Here is a 16,220-nt window from a genome sequence, read left to right as displayed (position 1 = left end):
GTTTGCTCATAAATGCTAGACAAAGAATCTGGTTTTCAAAAATAAATGCATGGGAAAATCTATGTCAACCCCAACCTGTACTTTAGTAAGAAATAAATAAATAAATAAATAAATAAATACACTAAAATTGCTAGATTTACAAAGATTATAGAATTAAATATAAGACTGGAGCACCTGGGTGGCTCAGTTGGTTAGGCGTCCATTCTTGGTTATGGCTCAGGTCATTATCTCACAGTTTTGTGAGTTTGAGCCCTGCATCAGGCTCTGTGCTGGCGGTGTGGAGGCTGCTTGGGATTTTCTCTCTCCCTCTTTCTCTCTGCCCCTACCCCACTCATGCTGTTTCTGTCTCTCTCAAAAATAAATAAACTTTAAAAAAATAAAAAAAGAATTAAATATAAATGACTCATTACCTGAATTAGCTGAAAGTGTAACAAAGATCACCAAACATTCATGCATTCATTCATTCATTCATTCATCTATCCATCCATTCAAGGTTTACTGAATAAATGATACTAAGCCCCACAGTTGCTGCTATCACAGCTATTATTCAAAGAATATTTAGTAATAGGCAAAATAGTTTGAACTACAAGTCAAAAGATATAAGTTCAAAGTTTGCCTCTTCCACTCAGTCTTTTCTGTGTTATTCCTTAATTTTTTTTTAATGCTTATTTATTTTTGAGAGAGAGACAGAGTGTGAGCAGGGGAGAAACAGAGAGAGAGGAAGACTCCAGGCTCTGAGCTGTCAGCCCAGAGCCCAGTGTGGGGCTTGAACTGACTAACTGTGAGATCATGACCTGAGCTGAAGTCAGAGGCTTAACCAACTGAGCCACCCAGGTGCCCCTTCTGTGTTATTCCTATCAGCATATAAAAGTACTGTATTTTTCCACCTTAAAAATAAAAAGAATTTTCTTTTGGCATCATGTCTCTCTTCAGGTATCATCTCATTTCTCTGTTCTCTTTCACAGCAAAACTCCTTTGAAAAACAAGTCTGTACATGCAGTTTCCAATTTCTTTCCTTCCATCCTCTTTTGAACCTATTATAATTAGGCTTTCACCCTGACACTCTACCAATATGACTCTTATCAGTGTCATCAATGACATTCATTCTCTTCATCTTAATTGGCCATTCAGCAAAATTTGGCTGAATTCATCATGCTCCTTTTTGAGACACTCTCTTCATTTGATTTCCAGGACACCATACTTTTCTTGATTTTTCCTTCTCCATACTGGCTACTATCTCTCACTCTCCTTTACTGGTTCCCAATGTCTTACCATTGGAGTGCCTCAAGACTTGGTTTCTGATCTTTCCTCTATTTCTCTCTTAGACATCTCATCTAAGAGTTATAACCAGTCTCATGTTTTTAATATCATCTCTATACTGATGACATCAAAAATTATACTTCTCACCCAGACCTCTCTCCCAAACTCCAGAATTCTAGGTCCAACAAGGTACTCAACAGCTCCATTTTATTGACCAATATACATCTCAAATGTAACAAGTCAACAACCAATTGTCTCTCAAACCTGCTATCTTGCAGTGCTCCTTGGCTAATAAATGACACCTCCCTTCTTTTAAAATTTAAATATTATCATGCCATGCCTTTACTTAACAACCTCCAGTGTTTCCTTGCCTTGTATAGGCTCTCCATGACCTGAGCCTATGACAGGTCTCCATGGACAGGTCTCCATGACAGCTCCTTGTCACTGCTTTGCTACTGTCTTTCATATTTTCCCCTGGTCCACTTTACCTCAGCCACATTGGTCAATTTGACCCAGGTGGCCTTTGTATCTGTTGTTCTCAGTTCCTGGACAGCTCCATTCCAAATGTCCATGTAACTCTCTCTTTTTCTTCTTTCAGGTTTCACTTTCTTATTGCAACCTTCCCTGACCACCCTATCTAAAATTGCAACCCTGCTTTCCCAAACACACACTCCTAACTCCCTTGTCTGCTTTATTATTGGCCTATGACTTGTCATAAGTGCACTATATATTTAGCTTGTTTATTCTGATTATAACAAAATCTCCTCTACTAGAAATTCTTTTTTGTTCACTCTTGTACCCCATCACCTTGAACAGGGGCTGGCACAAAATAGGCCCTCAGAAAATATTACTTGAATGAATGAAGGTAGTCAGTGATAATAAAATAAGCTACCTTTTAGGTAAAAAGGTAAGTAGAAAGTAAATGAGGAAAGTATGTCATACATGTTAATGCATAATGCATGTTAATTATTCCAATTAATACTATATCTCTTGTGTATCTGTTGAAAACAATTTTTATGTGGGAACTGCAGGAAGGGAAGGAGAAATTCTAGTTAAAAGGGAGTGGTATGGAAGTATGTGGTTTTGCAAGTTAGCCTCAGGCAAAGTAAAGAGAGCTTTGGAAACACCCTGGAGTTTGGCCCAGATCACCAGCTCCCAGGTCTGCTTAGCAAGTGAGGACATGAAGGAGGAAAGGGCTGGGAGGCAGGCTGGGATTTGTATGGGTAGTGTCATAGGGTCTATATGCAGTCTTCTGGATGGTTCAGGGTGAGACCTCGAGGCTCACAGACTTCTATGTGCTCATGTCCATCTTGAGCATCTCTAGCAGTTTTCAGTTTCTAGGGCAAGAGTCCAGGCTTATAGTATTTGTCTATTTCTAGGGCTAGGTGTGCATACCCTAAAGGAAGTGCTTTGTTATGGAAATATAAATCTTTATGGTGGGTAACAGCAACGATGTCTCTATTATGCTGCTTTGTGCCTAACACATAGAGATGTTACATGTGGTTTTCATAGGTTGGAGTGAAAATTAATTTGCAAAACATATTTTAAAGTGAAAATGCTTAAAAACTGAGAACAAACTGAGGGTTGATGGGGGGTGGGAGGGAGGAGAGGGTGGGTGATGGGTATTGAGGAGGACACCTTTTAGGATGAGCACTGGTTGTTGTATGGAAACCAATTTGACAATAAATTGCATATATTGAAAAATAAGAAAGAAAATGAAAAAAAATAAAGTGAAAATGCAATTTTAAAAAGGCACTGTAATTTCTGAAGCTATAAAGGATATATAATTCTTAAAAGTCTTTGTATCCAGATATAGCTATTTGATTAGCTGATATAGCCACAGTCCATGAATACAATTCCTTTATAAATCATATCACCTTTGCATTTTATAATAAAAAGTTGATTTTCACAGATTGTCCCTAGACTTTACTAATTAACTTCCCTTGTTCCCATTAAATAGTCCTGGGGACAGAGGCACAGAGCCTGTGCAACTTCTATTTTTCCCACTGACAGTGAGAATAGTGTGGGGAGGTACAAAGAGATATTATTCTCTGTAACCATGTATTATCATATAATATTTTACAAATTTTTCCCTGTTTCAGAAAGGAAATAATGGTAACCTCTATAATACCTGCCTCAGCCTTTCTTTACAATTTGTAATTGGTTTCCCACATGGAGTTTGAACTTCGCTTGCTACACTGCTACAGATGTGGCCAAGAACTTCTTATCTGTGAAGTTAATTAAAGGGCTGGATCTCATTTCTTTCAAAGTGGTGACCTCAGACTGTCCATTAGGGTGGAGAATATGTGCGCGTGTGCATGCACGTGTGTTCAAAATATGTACATATGCTAGATATGCATATATTATGAAAGAAAAATAAGTAGAAAATGACAAATCCTGAGAGAAAAGCAATGAAGAAAGGTATGAGAAGGGAAGGGAAGGCATTCATTAAGTTTCTACTATGAATCAGGCACCCAGGAAAGGAGGTAAAGGGGGAAACAAAGATGGAGGGATGCAATTACCTGCATGTTAAAGAATGAACTTGTAAAAATCCCCTTTCTTAAAGAAGAGTACTGTAAGAAAGGATGTTGGCAGTCCATCAGGGAGTGCTTGTCAAGTCATTCAGAGGAGAACAGAAGTCTGTGGGGCACTGATTTTGGCTTTGTCTCCCCTAGGTGCTGGGTTGCTCTCTCGCCATGGGATGAGTTAACTTTGAAGTTCTGCTGAGCAGTCTAGATAGCATGACTTAAAAGTTCGAGTCCCTAACCAGAGTTTAGTTCCCCAGAATACAAATGCTCAGAGAACCAGACAAGGTCAGGAAAAACCAGCCCAAGGCATTTCCCTTTAAACCCTAGGGAATGCAGTAGTCTCTATAATTAAAAGGATTCCTATACTGGAAGTTTCTAAGTATTGGTATCATTTTTTTTTTTCATTTTTAAAAACTGTGGGTCCTTAAAATGTCTCTAATTGTATCTTTATGATTCCTCTGATTGTAAGAGGGGGAAGGGTGACCTTGCAGAGTCCCTGGGGAGGCAGGAGATAGGGTCAGGTCCAGCTGATCTTGGGACATGAAAAGAGAAAGAGAAGAAAACAATTAACTATTTTAGAGAGCTTTAAGGTAAGTTTTCAAAAACTCCTATTTAGGTTTTGCTAAGATGTCACTTTGGCTTCCCCCACTCCCACTGCCCCAATATCACATCAGATATCTTCAGCACTGATGAGCTTATTATAGAAGATTCTCTGCCTCCATTTGCATTTTGGGGTAGATTATACTTTGGTCCAATTCTTCATTATTCTCTATATCCATACTCCTTACCATATAACCTTGTAGTGCTTTCCCAATGTGGGCTGGTGACCTGCTCAGTCTCTTGACCTTGGGCTCAGGCATGTGATTTTCTTTGGCCTGTAGGATGTGGAAATGTGATGCAAGCAGAGGCTTGAAATGAACTTGCACATTGGGGCTTGTTCTTCTGCTAGGAGAAGAATGACAGACAGGGGGCACTGGGACATGCCCCAGCCAAGCCTACCTTAGACTTAAATCCTGCAAGATGTGTGCAAAATAAATGTTTCTTTTTGAATGCCACTGAAGTTAGGTTGTATGGTTGTTTGTTACACAGCAAAAGGTAACTAATACAAATGCCATTTGATCCATGCTCCTCTTCTTTGCCAGAGTGACGTTTCTAAAATGGAACACCACTTATCCCTTATCCTAAAATTACTTTGCTTAAGATACATTGGTGACTTCTTGTTATGGGCTGAATCCCACCCCCCCCCCCCAACACCAACTCCCTACCCTTCGTCAAATTCATATGTTGAAGTCCTAACCCCCAATATCTCAGAAAATGACCTAATTTGGAAATAGGGTCATTTTAAATATAGTTGAGTTAAAATGAGGTTATACCAGAATAAAGTGGGCCTCTAATCTAATGTGACTGGTGTCCTTATAAAAAGGGGAAATTTGGAGACAGACACACTCTTAGGAAAAATGTCATGTGAACATGAAGGTAGGGATCAAGATGATGTGTCTACAAGTTAAAGAATAACAAAGATTGCCAGAAAACCACCAGAAGCTAAGAGAGAGGAATAGAACAGATTCTCCTTTACGGTCCTTAGAAGGAAATAATCCTGCTGGCACCTTGATCTTAGACTTCTACATTTCTCAGACAATACTTTTCTGTTGTTTAAGCCACTCCCCATTACCTCTAGGATAAAGTCAAAACACTCTTTCACAAGGTATGAAAGTCCTTTCATAAACTGGTCTCTGGCTTTATCTATGGTTTCAACCCTCACTGTAGCCTTACCCCATTCCCTAGCCACACAGAACTAGTTACAGTGCTTTGATCAACTGCTTCAGAGATTTTGTCCACCCTCAACTTTGGTTTCAAATGCCCTTCATACTGCCTTCCCACCCCCTACTAGGTTCCACATGATTACCTAATTAACTTCTATTTGTATTTCAAGCTTAAGATCAGATATCATCTCTGGAAACTTTCTCTTCACCTTCCCAATTCTAGCTACAAGACGATGCCCTATTGAATGCTCCCCAAACACACTATACAGATATTCCTATCACAGTCCATATCACACTGTGGATAATTAGTTGTTCATTACACGTCCTTACCCTCATCAACAGACTTGATAATGAACATCTTAAAGACAAGGTCATATCCCACATCCTTTTATTCCTAGTACCTAGCATAGTGCTTGGCACAGAGGGGCTGTACAGCACATATTTGTGTAAGGAATCTATATCCAAACACATGTGTTTTTGGCATATGGAAGCTACATTCCGCTAGTGTGACAACTGGCAGCTGAGTTTACGGAGTAGTGAAAGCACCCAATTAAAGACCAAACATCACTTCCTTATTCTTCACATTTCCTTCTCTCTGTATAACTACCAATCTCACATGCTTTATAATGCTTTTAGATGTAAGTGACTGTGAATTATTACCGACTGTGGGCCTTTCATCTTCAAGACTGACAGTCTATGTTCCACATTTCTCAGGAGGGAGAGACTATTATAACTATATTTTTGCTTACCAAGAGAATTGTTAATGGTTACCCTGGAGGAAAAAAAATCTATAAATATCCAACCTATAATGAAGCCTTAAGCGTACTTTCTTCCTTCGCTAATGAAATTCTTTCCAAGTGCATTGGCAGACTTGCTACATAACCATTACACTGTGAAAAGAGACAAAGCCTGTAGTGAATTTTTTCTTTTACCTGTTTAGTCCTCGTTTTGGAATCCAATGACAGATTGTTGTAGGTATAATGTGCCTGGGTGACTCCACAGAAAAGAACAGCGACTATTCCTGAAATTCAAAAACATACTGGTCAAAACCAATTTTCTAAGCCAAAGGGTAGGGCCAAAGGGTAGGGCCACCTCAGCTAGACGAAGATGGACTAGGTGTCAGTAGAGCTACTTCTAACAATTACCATGACGTAATAGTCTCTAAAATTAAAAGAATCCTATATTGGGGTATACCTTGCTACTTATTTTAAACATGGGTCTTACAGGATTAACCTAAAGAAAAGTATTAAGAAGTACCTTCTTCTCTTGTCATGAGTTAAAAAAGTTATGCTTGGAGAAACATGAACAAAAACTATATAATCAACTCTGGGCTTCTCCTAGCCAGTGCCAACTGCATTTTTTGCATTTTACACTAAATGCTGGCATGTTCGCTCAAACATTGGCTTTTCACTGGGTACCCTGATGAACCTGAAGAGGTTCCCATCATACACAGTATTAAAAACCATGAATCACAGACCTAAGAAATCTGCAAGGGTTTTGTTGCTCATGCTGATGCCTCTACTTGCCAAGCACAAGAGGAAGGTCCTTGTTTGCCCCTATGCCTCCTTGACAGAGCTGGGAGTTCTGTTAATGCTGCTGAAGAATCACATGAGCACATCCAAGGCACACACTCCTTGCAGGTAAGCTGGTCTGTTCTTGTGTGTTTCCAACCCACAGTGGGCTCTCAGCTGCTTCTAGGCTAGCTGCAGGATTTATTTCTTAAGCCATCAGTATACCCAGCTTTTTTTTTTTAATTTTTTAAAATTTATTTTTGAGAGAGAGAGAGAGAGAGAGAGACTGACTGAGCACAAGCAGGGTAGGGGCAGAGAAAGAGGGAGACACAGGATCCAAAGCAGGTCCCAGGCTCTGAGCTGTCAGCACAGAGCCCAAGGCAGGGTTCGAACTCATGAACCATGAGATCATGACCTGAGCCAAAGTCGGCTGTTCAACTGACTGAACCATCCAGTCGCCCCCAGTATACCTAGCTTTAAATGATACATGAAACCATACATACATTAGATGTTTCCTGGGGACAGAGGAGTAGCAACCCTGAGACAGATGTGTCATTTGTCTCTGGGCTGTTATTCTCTGTTATCCCTCCTGAGCTGGGGTATGGAAGTGGTGGGGGTGGCATTCTACTTTGGATTAAATATTCTATTAATTATGGGAAATTGAGCATAGAGGAGGGCTTTGGGAAAAACACAAGATGTAAGTATTCCTCAAGTCAGACCAAGGGGATTGAATTGAATTTCAAGCAGCAGAATCTTTCCAACTAAAAACACTCATAAATTAAATGCTGATGATTCTTAAGAGTATAGAGATATGTGAACTGAATACTGACATCGCAAATGAATCTGCAATAAAGAATTTTAAAGAACCAAGCATTTTTTTAAAATGTTTAGACTGGATGCTTCTATTTATACGTCGGTTATTTCTTGGATTGGCTTTGGATAAAATATTGCTATGGCACATTTACCTAGTACAAGTGCACAAACATTTATATTACTTATTTTCTTTTAATATGCTTCAAAATTTTAGGCAAAAGGATAAAAATGACTAGGAAATTTTGCCAAGAAATATATATGCAGTAAGCATTCTATAGATTTTTGGGTAACTTTTCAGTTTCTTAGCCTCTCCTCAGAAATACTAAGAAAAGGATGCTTACAAAATATTGTATGTCACTCTTCACAAATATTCTATTAAAAAACAAACAATACCAGAGAAACTTTTAGGGTACTGAAGCACTTTAGGTACTTGAGGCACTAGGAAGATTGCCATGCATGTTATTTTGTTATCAAATATTTTTCTTTCTTTATTTAAAAACATAATTTATCTCTCTCTGCTGATTCTGTAGTCTGTTGGAGATTTTTCTGGGTGAGGTTTAGCTGACCCTCCCACTGATGTGGAAATGTTTTGATTATATATATTGATTTGTGGAGAAGTGGTGAATAAAAAGGGTGGGAGTACGTGTGGGTAGTACCTAAATGTATTCTGAGAACAAGTGGCAACAAAGAAGTGTTATAAAGGATAGGGAGGGGATTTAAGATCTGCTGAATGCCTACAGTGAACCAAGAATGCACCATTTTGTAAAAATCATCTCATTTATTGCATTGATTTATTACCTCACAACAGGCTTAGCACTATTAACCAGCTCTTCCTACTGTCTTCCCCTTTCCAGTAACAGCATCTCCATCCTTCCTGCTGTTCAGGCCAAAACTCTGGGATCACCCTTTACTTTTCCTCTCTCTGTAAGTCAGTGATTTTGTTGGCTGGTCCTTTGAAACTTACCTGAATCCAGCCACTTCTCAACGCTTCCTCCCCTAACACTCTTTTCCAGGCCACCATCACTTTTTTTTCCCTCCTAGATTACAGATTCCTGATTGGTCCCCCTGTGTCCACTGTTGGACTCTCACAGTCTAGCTTCCATAAAGCCAGAGTGATTCTTTGGACAATTCAGATCATGTCAGTCCTCTGTTCTAAACTTTGTAATGGATCCCCATGATGAAAAGGCCCTGTAGGATCTAGTCCTGCCTCCTTCTCCCCTTCCTACAGATCTCTGAGCTCATCTCCCACTATCCTCACCCCTTGCTGTACACTATATCCTTGCTAAGCACGTTCTACTGCAGTGTCTTGAGCTTCTGGTTCCCACTGTTTGGAAAGCTGTTCTTCATATATCCACATGGTTCCCTCCCTCCCTTAAGATGTTACATTATCAGACAGGCCTTCTCTATGCATTCTATAAAAATGGTCCTTCTCATCATTCTCTACTTGCCTATCTTGCTTTATTTTTGTATATTATTCACTGCCACCTAACATTTTCTATATTCATGTGTTTATTTTCTGCTTTCCAGCATTGCAAAGGAAAGCTCATGGAGTGCACAGGGATTCATTGGTCCCTAACCCTTTGAGCAAAGCCAGGCACATGGTAGGCATTCAGCGAGTGTTTGTTGAATAAGTTAATGAATATCCCTATTCCCATGTAACAAGTAAGAAACAAAAGTAATTTACTCAAGGTCACCTTGAAAGTGGCAGAGCTGAGATTCACAATTTCACAAACTCCCTGTGCTTTTCTGCCTATATTAGACTATCTGCGAATGTTTTAAGGTAATCTTAAACCATCTGAAAAAATATCATTTCTGATGTCCCAGGGAAATAGAGATTACATATCTGAGGTGGCTGGATATCTTGTTTTCCCTAGTAGCTTCATTGGTTTTCCTTTCTTTGCCTCCATTAAATACTAACAGGCAGTGTTTCTGCTAATCCTTTTTTTTTTGTTTTTTGTTTTTTTGTTTTTTTTTAGCTCTGTGTATAGATACGTCACAGAAACAATGAAAAGTGTACCTATCTGACCAGATGCTTGGTGTTGTAATTAAAACAACTGAGTTGATCTAACCCTTAGTATTAGCTACATAATCATAATTCTATACCTTAGTAATTAATTAACTCACATAAATTACTGTAATTAGTATGACTTTTACAAGCCAAAACATATTTTGAAAATGTCTCATCTAAATAAAACTATTATCTATAAATTCTCTGCCATGTAAGCAAATTCAGAGTTGAGAGTTTTCTACCTTACAGAAGTATATTTTAATTGTCATTATATTTTTGCATACCTCTGCCTGTTAGCACTAGTTGTACTACTGTTGTGTGGGGCCCTAGACAACTCTCTTACATGCTCTGCAACTCAGATTCTCAGCTGTACGAGGAGAGGGAGGGGCACCAAGTGCTCTTTGTGTGGGTCAGTAAACTAGTGTCTCAGCTCCAAACCCAGCCTCTTGTGCTTGCCCTGTGATATGGGCCTGGGACCATGCAGACCACATCTTCCTTTGCCACAGCCTGTTGAGCTCTGCTAATATGAGTCCCAGAGGGAGACTAGGATGTGAGAAGGGGAAAGGCCTTGCTCCCTTCCTGTTTGCTTGCTGCTCCTGTCAGTTGCATCTCAGCCATGGTTCTTCTCCATAGCTTTTTGAAGTTGGTTCCAGCCTCACAGGCCCCACTCAGAAGTCTGGTTCCCAGCTTCAGCAGTTACCTCTTAGGAAATTCTAGATTCTCTTCCCTTTGCTTCTCCTGGCCCAGGGTTTACACTTGCTTCCTGTAATTACTACCTGTATTGCCTCAGTGCCCCATTCTATTTTTTCAGGTCTCTATCATCTGTATACTCAATCTCCTGCATTAAACTCTGGGCATAGCTAGTTGGTTTCTCTTTTCCTGATGAATCCTGACAAGTCTTCACTTGTGGGTCCCTTCTCATTGTAAACTTTGATGGTTCTCTGAAACTACTGAAGCCATGTCATCTGGAAATAATATCCAACCTGTATCCTCCTGTTATGACTGGGACAACAGGGGATGTCAATGGCAGCTGTGATGCCATGCCAAGTTCCATTCCTACTTATGGAAGGAATTGACATTTTTAAAAAGTGATGGGAGTTTGAGCCAGTAGATTAGGACAAGAAGCTTGGGGGAAGGGAGTAAGTTAGGCCTAGAACTACTAGAGAGGCATGGGCTATACTTGGACTTGTGTCTTCTGATTTCCAGTCACATGATCTTTCCAAAATATGAGCACTATCCTACAAAGAAGTGACTGCCTTGAAGTGTGAGAAGTTTCCTATGATCTGAAATGTTTGGATTGAATGATTATCTGCCAGAGCTGCTGTGGAAAAAATTTCTTTTCCTAAAGTTTGGATATCCTCCAATTGTGTGGGTCTGTCATTTTCCTATATATTACTTTATTAATTCACTAGGATTAACACCTCAATTTAGTCTTTTTTTTGTTTTTTGTTTTTGAATTTTTATTTGTTTTGAGAGAGTGTGGGGAGGGGTGCACAAGTGGGAGAGGAGCAGAGAAAGGGAGACAGAGAGAATCCCAAGCAGGCTCTGCACTGCCAGCACAGATCCTGATATGGGGCTCCATGCCATGAACCATGAGATCATGACCTTAGCCAAAACCAAAAGTCAGACACTGAACCTATTGAGCCACCCAGGTCCCCCCCCCCCCCCCCCCCCCCCCCGCCGACCCGTTTTTAAAGTTTAGGACAAGGAACTAATACTGATTCCAAATGAATCAGACATTTTTAGTAGAGGCAGCCCAACTTTCTCAAAAGGTAAAGACAAGATAAATTTATAGATTTTCAAATATCCTTTTAAGTTTACACAGGCAATTCTTCTAAAGTAAAATTTTAAAACATATCATTATCATACCTTCTAATGATAAAAATTTTTTCAAGAGCTATGAGGTTTAAAGATAAACTCAGGAAGTCTCCTGGGTATAGAACAAAAAAAGTGTTTCTAAATCTTTAGACCACAAACTTTCAGGTCAAAGGACACTGAAAATGGTGAATTCCAATGTCTGTGTCTAAGTGACAGACACAGCTCACCTCAGAGGAACCCACTTCCTTTCTTTTCTCTTACTGCTGTTTCTTACCCCTCTGTTTTGCTTGTCCCTCTCATTCCCAGCCTGTGCTTAATTTACAGCGACCCTACTATCCTTTCCATATATCAGAAGCTTCTTGGGGGAGCCTGGGTGGCTCCCTTGGTTGAGTTTCTGACTCCTAATTTCAGCTCAGATCATGATCCCAGGGTCATGGATGGAGCCCCAAGTCGGACTCTGCTGGCAATGTGGAGCCTACTTAAGATTCCCTCTCTTTCTCTTTCTCTGTCTCTCTCTCCCTAAGCTCCTTTCCCCTACTCACCCTGTCTCTTGCTCTCTCAAAAAAAAAAAAAAAAAGAAAAAAGAAGAAAAAAAAAAAGAAAAAAAAAGAAAGAAAAGAAAAGAAAAGAAAAGAAAAGAAAAGAAAAGAAATGAAAAGAAAAGAAAAAAGAAAAAAGGAGCTTCTTGATCCCACCTGAAAGCTCAGGTGGCCTGAGCATCTGTGGCCTGAAGCATCTGAATTTGGCAAGAGAGATTTCAGAACTTTACTTAATGCCTCTGGAATGTTAATCTACATTTGAATCACCTGGAAATCTTGTTGAAATGCAGATTATGGGTGTGCCTGGGTGGCTCAGTCCTTAAGTGTCTGATTCTAGATTTCAGCTCAGGTCAGGATCTCACTGTGTCTGAGATCCAGCCGCACATCAGGCTCTGAGCTGACAGTGTGGAGCCTGCTTGGGATTCTCTTCCCCCCACCCTCTCTGCTACTCCCTCACTTGTGTGCTCACTCTTTCTCAAAATTAATAAATAAACATTTAAAAAATGCAGATGCTGCTTCAATAGGCTGGGAGTGGAGCCCATGATTCTGCATTTTATACTACCAGGGCTATCTGTGCTACTGGTCCTAGCATTGCATTTTGAGAAGCAAATCTCTGACCAACACTTTGGCACTAAGTATCAATTAATTCACTTTTGTTGTGGCTTGGTTTTGACCTTGTACCATCCAAAATGTCTTTTGCTAACTATAAAAAAAGTTTTAAAATTCTATATCTGTATTTTAGTCTCCATTTTTATTCACGTAACTTTCTAGAATTGACATGATTCTATGAAGTAATTTCAGTTTCATGGACATTTGAGGAGTTTAAAATTTTTTCATTTGGGGATTATTTATTTTTAATCCCAGCAATACTAGAATGTGAAAAGAAATTACCTGCATGGAATAAAATTGATTGTATATTTTACTATCAATAGTTCAATAAATCTTTCCCCCTCAAAGAAAAAGCAAACAAATCAAATTCTTTGATCACAATGTTATAAAATTGGAAGTTAACAAAACCATACCTTAAAAAATGTATCCATTAGGGCTTTTTAACTATATTCTCCTAGATGAAATTGAAGATGAAATCAAATTTGAAATTTTAGCTCATGTAAAATAAACAGCAATAAGTGTAGAGTAAATTCTTTATCAACACCAATGAGATAAAACCAGATTACTCAGAGGAAAGTTTACAGTCTTACATGCTTTCCATTAGGAAAAAGAAAAGGAAAAGAAAGGAAAGAGAAGAAAAGAAAAGAAAAGAAAAGAAAAGAAAAGAAAAGAAAAGAAAAGAAAAAGAGAAAAAATGGACTGTTTACCTCAAGAAGCTAGATAAGAGACATAACAATGGACCCAAAGAAAGAATTAAAAACCTAAAAAAAAAAACGAAAAAAAAAAAAGAAAAAAAAAGGAAAAAAGAAATAGTCAAAGAGAACATACAAAAACTAGATTTGGTCAGTAAAATTAAGAGTTCTAGGGGTTCCTGGGTGGCTCAGTCAGTTAAGTGTCTGACTCTCGATTTTGGCTCAGGTCATGATCTCAAAGTTTTGTGAGTTTGAGCCCAGCATCAGTCTCTATGCTGATGGTGCAGAGCCTGCTTAGGATTCTCTCTCTCCCTCTCTCTGCCTCTCCCCTACTTGTGCTCTCTCTCTCAAAATAAATAAATAAACTTTAAAAAAAGGATTTTTAAAGTAACCATATGGTTCATGCCCCTCAGGGCTTGGGGTCCATCAGGGCTTTATCCTGCCCAGGTACCACTCACTCTCTGTTCATGGCTGCAGATAGAAAAAGAGTAATGTTGGCCAATGGCTTCACTCATCTAAGAGACAATTTTTCTTATTTGGATAGCACCCATCTGTCTTACAGGTCTGTTCTGAGTATAAAGCCATATGATGGATATTAACATGCTTCATAAATTAAACATTAATAAGTAAGTACATGTAAGGTTTTACTACAATTACTAGAAGTAGATGAAAGGAAGAAGACATGAAAAGAAGGAATAACTTAGAGAAGCTCATTCCATGGATAGACACAATACTTCTGGTTTAATAAACTGCTGGGGGAAGAAGTACAAAGCCTCTAGTACATGTCTTGCATATTCTATGCCCTTAATCATTATTTATTACCATCTCTTCCACAGTAACTCCTGCATCAAGGAAAAACAAGTGAAAATGTACTCTTTATTCCTAGTAATCCAAACTTAGACAATTCTCAGTAATACTACAGTGAAGGTACCAGATTTTTGCAAGTTACCTTGGGTGTCTGCTATCATCTACTCAAATTCTATTAGTCTACTGAGGTCATTCAATGAGCAAAGCACAGGTTATGGCTATGGGGGACACAAGGATGAATATACCTGGTCTGACATCCCAAGCAGCTTTTTAACTCCTAACAGAGACAGCATGTACACAAAGACATCTAATAGCAGGTATAATGTAGTAGGAGACAGGAAAATAGAAATCCTGAGACGGTGTGATTTCTTTTGGGCTGTGGTAGGTGGAAGAGACATGGGGAAAATTTCCCTAAAAGATGCAGAGGCATTAGGGCTTTGAAAGATAGAAAGAGTTTGATGATGCAGGGTCAGAAGTAAAGAAATCAAGTGAGTGAAGAGGGCGAGGTAGGAGACCGTGGAGCATGTATGAGAAGCATGCAGCTTACCTGCACACTTAGGTTTTACTCCATCATAGGTTAGGAAATAAATACAAATTGAGTTTATTAATTATATTTTTCTAAATAAAAAATACAATAAAAGAAACTGTTATCACACTGTATTCTTAAAATGGTCAAACTAATTACTATAAGCATAAAAGCATTTAATTTACATGTTTCATTAGTCCTGGCATCCATAAAAATGTGAAGCCTCCAGTATGCCCATCCTGTGCAGGCAAGTATTATTTCATTTTCCTTTGCAACAAAAGTAAAAACTGGTCATTCTATTTCCATCTCTGCTGCAAAAACAAGCAGTCACTAAATGCAACTGCTATGTTGCATGCCTAAGATCTTGGATTCAAGTTCTATTTACGGGGTCCTGTTGCAATGACGAATGGAATCAAGTACATATATCTGGGGCCACAGGGGGTGAAACATGCTCAGAAAATATCTGGGATCTAAAATAAAAAGGAATTCTGAAAGAAATCAAGAAGTGGCCTAGAGAAAATAATAATACTTTCTGACTCATGTGTATACACAAGATTGCCTTTCACTGTCTGCACGGTGAGACTACAGTGGTGTACAAGATCCCTAAAGGGCTGGCTGCAGGGGCTCATTTATGCAATTTTAAACAAGAACTAGAACCAATACTTTATGACACTAGCTAAAAGAGCTGTTTGAGAAACCACAAAGAGGTACACAGTTAAATTCAAATTAATTGGCAAGCAAAGAAATTTAGGGAACAGCATGAGGAGGTCTGTAATTCTCTGGGAAAAATAATGATTCTGCTGGCAAGAAAATTCTTTCCATTGAGATCAGTTTTCATAGGACAATTAACACTTTCTGGTTAATGGAGTGACATGTACACTGTTCCCCTTGATTCCCACTCTTGGACCCTTTCAGAGAGCATTAGTCCTACTAAATATTGTATATCTATATGTATACATGTACACATAAAACATATGCTTACCTGAGCAAGATTCAGTGTGTGGTTGTAAATCATATAAGGAAAAATGTACTGGGTTGGACATCAAGAGACCTGGGATGTGGTCACAGTTCATCCACTTAACTAGGTGGGTGACTTGTGCAATTTAGATTCATTGCCTGGTCCATTGTCTTCTTCTCAATGAATTCAAGAAGATGGTATTCACCAAATTGGAGTATATAAGAAAACACATTGAAATATGGAAGAAAATATAAAAACTTCATAGTTTTTAATTAGAATTTTTATGTATTCTCAAGTATGTAAGTACCTTTGTGGGCAAACAATTATGCTTGTGTGCAGACAGGTGCATGATAAAGCTATTTTATTTTATTTTTTTGCCAATAAGGGT

General features: G+C 38.8%; 1 protein-coding gene across 4 annotated transcripts in view; it reads right to left on the bottom strand.

The window, feature by feature from the left end:
* The window catches only part of SLC9A9 (solute carrier family 9 member A9), a 703,780-nt gene that overhangs the window by 270,044 nt on the left and 417,516 nt on the right, over positions 1-16,220 (bottom strand). For all 4 annotated transcript variants that reach the window (XM_043595208.1, XM_043595207.1, XM_043595209.1 and 1 more), the window contains one exon: positions 6,484-6,572. In XM_043595208.1, the coding sequence (XP_043451143.1) occupies positions 6,484-6,572 (89 nt within the window). The remainder of the gene's footprint in view (positions 1-6,483; positions 6,573-16,220) is intronic.

The sequence above is a fragment of the Prionailurus bengalensis genome, chromosome C2 (genome assembly GCF_016509475.1).
Source record: "Prionailurus bengalensis isolate Pbe53 chromosome C2, Fcat_Pben_1.1_paternal_pri, whole genome shotgun sequence".
Lineage (NCBI taxonomy): Eukaryota > Metazoa > Chordata > Mammalia > Carnivora > Felidae > Prionailurus > Prionailurus bengalensis.
Note: the sequence above shows the minus strand (reverse complement) of the source record. Positions and strands in the feature narration are given on the sequence as shown.